The 4997-nt window shown below is 43.6% G+C and overlaps 1 protein-coding gene across 1 annotated transcript; it reads left to right on the top strand.

Annotated features, from left to right (window-relative positions):
• Window positions 1-1670: 1670 nt before the first annotated feature.
• Window positions 1671-4169, top strand: msx1b (muscle segment homeobox 1b). The gene is made up of 2 exons (XM_060899520.1): window positions 1671-2183; window positions 3235-4169. Exons 1-2 carry the CDS (start codon window positions 1790-1792, stop codon window positions 3654-3656), a joined length of 816 nt encoding a protein of 271 aa, XP_060755503.1. The 5' UTR covers window positions 1671-1789; the 3' UTR covers window positions 3657-4169.
• The last annotated feature ends 828 nt before the right edge of the window (window positions 4170-4997 follow it).

Below are 4997 nucleotides of genomic sequence, written 5' to 3'. Positions count from 1 at the left end.
GCTGACTATGGGCGAGACACAGGGTACACCCTGAAAAAGTCGCCAGGTCATCACAGGGCTGACGCATAGACACAGACAACCATTCTGGTTCTATTACACTGTTAATACTGTTGCATTCTTTAGCTGTCTTTCTCTTGCCATCCTCATATTTGAGGGTCAACCAGCTTCTATGGATTCCTTTGGATGATTATAGCACACCAGAAGGACCCAAACCCTCATCTGGTAATGGGTACACATACACACCTACGGGCAATCCATCCATTATCTGTAGCCGCTTATACTGTTCTACAGGCAAGCTGGAGCCTATCCCAGCTGACTATGGGCGAGACACAGGGTACACCCTGGACAAGTCATCACAGGGCTGACAAACACTCACATTCACACCTACGGTCAATTTAGAGCCACCAATTAGCCTAACCTGCATGTCGGGGAAACCGGAGCACCCGAAGGAAACCCACGCAGACGTGTGGAGAACATGCAAACTCCACACAGAAAGGCCTTCGAACCCAGAACGTTCTTGCTGTGAGGCGACAGTGCTAACCACTACACCACCGTGCCGCCACAGATTAAGGAGCCCCTGGTGATAAATAGTTTGAGATCCTTTGCTCTAAAGAACAGGTTCGACTCCTTTTAAACTCACAGCCTGTACAACGAATAACACTTTTTTTTTCTGGATGAAGACAAACTATTAATGTTTTCTCTGTACCCTAGCCTCAGAACTATGTGCTGTACTGGACTATGGCATATTTGGAGCACAATTGGTTAAGTGGAGTTAACTGTTGCCTTTTCTCCCTGAGGTAGCTTTGCTTTTGATCCTGCCCTGACTGGCGCCTTCCAGAAAGCAACTCGTCTGGCTTATTAAATGCCAAGAGAGAGAGAGAAAGAGAGAGAGAGAGAAAGAGAGAGAGAGAGAAATGCCTGTTGGCTTCTTAGCTGAAGCTTTTGTAACCTTAAAAGCCCATGACAAGCTTTAAATTGCGGAAATGCGCTGTGAACAGCCTTATCCAATCAATTTCTTTCTTTTTTGCGGCGCATCAGCCAGGAAGAGTTGATGAATAAATAAGGCGCTGCTTTTATGTGAGTTTATTTCCCACATGCGTTTGTTGCTCCTCAATGCCTTACCATCATATTTTCCTTTCCATAATTAGACCATTTTAATGCCAACAACCTACCCTAATTGTTTATGCATTATTATTATTATTATTATTATTATTATTATTATTATTATTATTATTATTATTATTTTGAAATCTTTATTTTCCACATGCTCCAGCCTTTTCATGATCTGCTTTTAAAAACAGTTTCTTCTCAGTCAGTTCTTTTGTGCGTCTCGGTGACTATTCAGCACTTGGATATGGACAGGCCTCTCTTTCTTTAAAGGTCCCCCACTGTTTAATTGGGCTAAAATTGGTCCGCTTGTGTTCCAAAGAGTCGGGAGCCCTCGGGCCATCAATACATCATCTCAGCACGACGCCTGTGATTAACTGCTCGTTTTTCTCAATATCCTCTTGATGTCTTTCAGCAGACCGGCTCGACCAATCAGAGCGCGTCACGTGGTCACGCCGGCCCACTGATTGGCAGATGCGGAGGGGCGGGAGAGGCGGAACTGCGGTCTGATTATAAGAAGCGCAGCTGTCAGAAATAAATAAATAAATAAAAAGTTAAAGCGCGCAGTGGAGGAAGTGCGGAGCGGAGCGGAGCGGCGCAGCGCACAGTCCAGTCTAGTCCAGTCCACATGCTGAAGCGGCGCAGCGACACCACCACCACCACGACGCCCTAGGAGCCCGACATGACTTCTCCTCAGGGACCGGTTGACTCTGAAGCCTCGCCCCGGGACAGGACGGACTCCGAGGGCGAGGAGAGCAGAGGCAGGGACGCGACGGGGAGCGCAGAGGACAAGACCAAAGCGAGCCGCCACCCTTTCAGTGTCGAGTCCCTCATCTCCAAGAAGAGCACCTGCAGCAGGAGCGCGTACTCTCCTTCACCCCCAGCGCCTTTCCCGGAACATCTGGGACACTACTCTTCTCAGAGGACTTACTTCCCACAGAAAAGTCCAGGTTCAGGAGAAACTTTCCCCCATCACCATGTGTCTGTATCGGACTGCATGAACGACGAGAGCGAAGACTCGAGTGATAAGGAGCAGAGCACTTGGCTCAAGAGCCCAACTTTCTCATCACCACAGAGTGAGAGGACATAGTGTGTTAATCAGCTTGTAAAGGAATATATACATATATAAGGCTAATGCATCCGATTATTATTATTATTATTATTATTATTATTATTATAATTGCTAGAAGTAGCCTAGTTATGACACAAATGACAAGCTAATTATGTAATAAGTATAGTAACCAAGCTGCTATTATAATAGCATAATAATAATTGATTTATTAAAATTATATTGCACTACTGTTCATATACACCTCATAAGCTGCTCTTCTAAGCACCTTCTCCATTAGATATTGTACTGGATTTGCTGTTTTGTACATTGATTTTAGAGTGTAATTTTTTTCCTCTATATTATCTCTGTGTGTGTGTGTGTGTGTGTGTGTGTGTGTGTGTGTAATTTTTTTATATTTTTGTTTTTTACAAGTAAGGTGAGACAGAAAAGGCATTTAGATTCTCCTATATGTCCTGGATATATAGTGAATTGACAATAAAAAAAAGTCTTTGAATCTTGAATATTGAAACAAACTATTGACACTCAAATTTAAAAAAAAAAAAGTGACATTTCAAAGTGAGTCTTATCAGGGGTGCAGATCCGATGTCAGGATTGGGGGGGACACAAAAGTGTTTTGTTTGTTTGTTTGTTTGTTTGTTTTTGCTCGTATGCAACTCACACCATGCAACCATAAATCACAACTTCATAGAGGCTCGCCACATCATTCAAAAAGTACTGCACAGGGAATCATTTGTCTGAAAATACATTTGTTTGTACAATTTTGAATAATTTAGGGGATTTTTATTGGGGGGGACAATTCATGTTTTTCAGAAATTGGGGGGGTCATGTCGTCCCCCCCCCCCCCCCCCCCCCCGGGATCTGCACCCATGAGTCTTATTGCAAACTGGAAAGAACAATAATACTGCTAAGTTTTTTTATTAATGTATTTTTAAATTCCCCTATACTGTTGACTCTTTTTATTTGTTGCATGGTCTGAGAGGGTCATGACGCATCCACGCGCTCCCACACTAACCCCCAGCCCCTGCCATCTTCCCTCCTGGTGTTTGTGTCTACAGGAGCTGCAAGTCCTCCGTCGACGTGCCACCTGCGCAAGCACAAGACCAACCGGAAGCCTCGGACCCCGTTCACTACGGCGCAGCTGCTTGCTCTAGAGCGGAAGTTCCGCCAGAAGCAGTACCTGTCGATCGCCGAGCGCGCCGAGTTCTCCAGCTCTCTGAGCCTCACCGAGACGCAGGTGAAGATCTGGTTCCAGAACAGACGCGCCAAGGCCAAGCGGCTGCACGAAGCCGAGCTGGAGAAGCTGAAGCTGGCTGCTAAACCCGCTCTGCCCGCCGCTCTGGCCGCTCTGCCCTTCTCTCTTGCCGCGCACGCGCCTCCGGCAGCTGTGTACGGCGCCGCCACGTCCGCGCTCCCGCGCCCGAGCCTCGCCGTGCCCGCGCTCTTCGGCTCGCCTTATGGAATGTATTACTTATCATAATAATAATAACAATAATAATAATACAAACAAGAACTCCACGGTTTTCCATCGTGCCTGATTGTTTTTAAAAGACTCTTTTTTTTTTCCATATAATGTGCTGTTGCAATAACCTTTTGACAAACAAATGACTCCAATAGTACCTCTTATTGCTGCCTCCAATTTTTGCCTTTGGAGCTGTGGAGATGTTGTGGTTTTTTGTTTGTTTGTTTGTTTGTTTGTTTTTTAAGCCATCTCCTCGATTACTGACTTTTAGCCTTAAAATATAAGAATGCCAGAAATGTCTGAGAAAATGCAATGATGATGAGTATTTAGAGTATATGTGTGATGTATATACTGTATTCATGCTCTTGTGGAGCAGGTTATTCTGGATTGATTCATGTTTAAAAAAGAAAATCTCTGGGGATTTGTCCGTCACGTGACGAGAAGTACTTACTGGCCTAATCTTTAAAAAGTGCCTTCCTTGAAAGACCAAATATTTATTAGTCAATAAAGAGTATTCTTTTTAACGTTTAACTTCTTCTTCTTCTCTTTTTGTTTTTGCTGTGGGGTGTTTTATAAAGTGCACTCTGGGGGGAGAGAGAGAGGAGGGGGGTGTGGGGGGTATTTTGGTAAAAAAAAAAAAAATTAGGGATAACATGATGTGCAGTTTTCGTTGTTTATTTGACTTAGACGTTTCCTGTTTATTAGAACTCATTCTCGGCTATACAAGAACTGAAGAACTAAAATGGTCGTTTTGTGACAATTGTTTCCCCTCAATTTTCATTTTTATATTAAACTTGCTTTTTTTTTTTTTTGCCGACATACTGAGTCCCGAAAGGTGTTGGGGTTTTTTTTTGTTTTTTTGTTTGTTTGTTTTTTAAATCATCTTGTGTGCACAAGTGTATATTATCTACATATATCTCAGCTTTTATAATTATATTTATAAAGACCTTTCGGGGCATTAGGACTCCTAACATCCAAACCTTTTCTGCAGTTGTATTTTATTGAGCGTAAAATGCGATCAGGACTGAAAGCAAATGCGCACTGCAGGAACTCAAAGCAGCAGATGAACCCTGAGCTGATTTCTCCTGTTGATCTGTGCAGATACTTTTATATCAACATGACAAGCTCCTGAATAATACAGCAATCATTTCACACATGTTCAATCAGCCAGTTTGCTTTCTTGGAGGAAGTTCTGCTAAACTGAAATGTGTAAGTCATTTAACCCGCCGTGATGAGACAGCAGTGAAGAGTGTGTGTGTGTGTGTGTGTGCGTGTGTGTGTGTGTGTGTGAGGTTTACAGCAGGTAGTGTTTGGAGCTGAAGAACAGAAACATGGCGCATGGTTTTCTGCAGAGTGTTT

This window comes from Neoarius graeffei, chromosome 18, assembly GCF_027579695.1.
Source record: "Neoarius graeffei isolate fNeoGra1 chromosome 18, fNeoGra1.pri, whole genome shotgun sequence".
In the NCBI taxonomy this organism is placed as follows: domain Eukaryota; kingdom Metazoa; phylum Chordata; class Actinopteri; order Siluriformes; family Ariidae; genus Neoarius; species Neoarius graeffei.
This window is presented reverse-complemented; position numbering and strand designations above follow the sequence as displayed.

Coding starts and splice junctions, on each gene's coding strand:
- msx1b (XM_060899520.1), top strand. CDS start 1,790: ATGACTTCTCCTCAGGGACCGGTTGACTCTGAAGCCTCGCCCCGGGAC. Junction 2,184..3,234: donor AACTTTCTCATCACCACAGA/GTGAGAGGACAT, acceptor TTGTGTCTACAG/GAGCTGCAAGTCCTCCGTCG.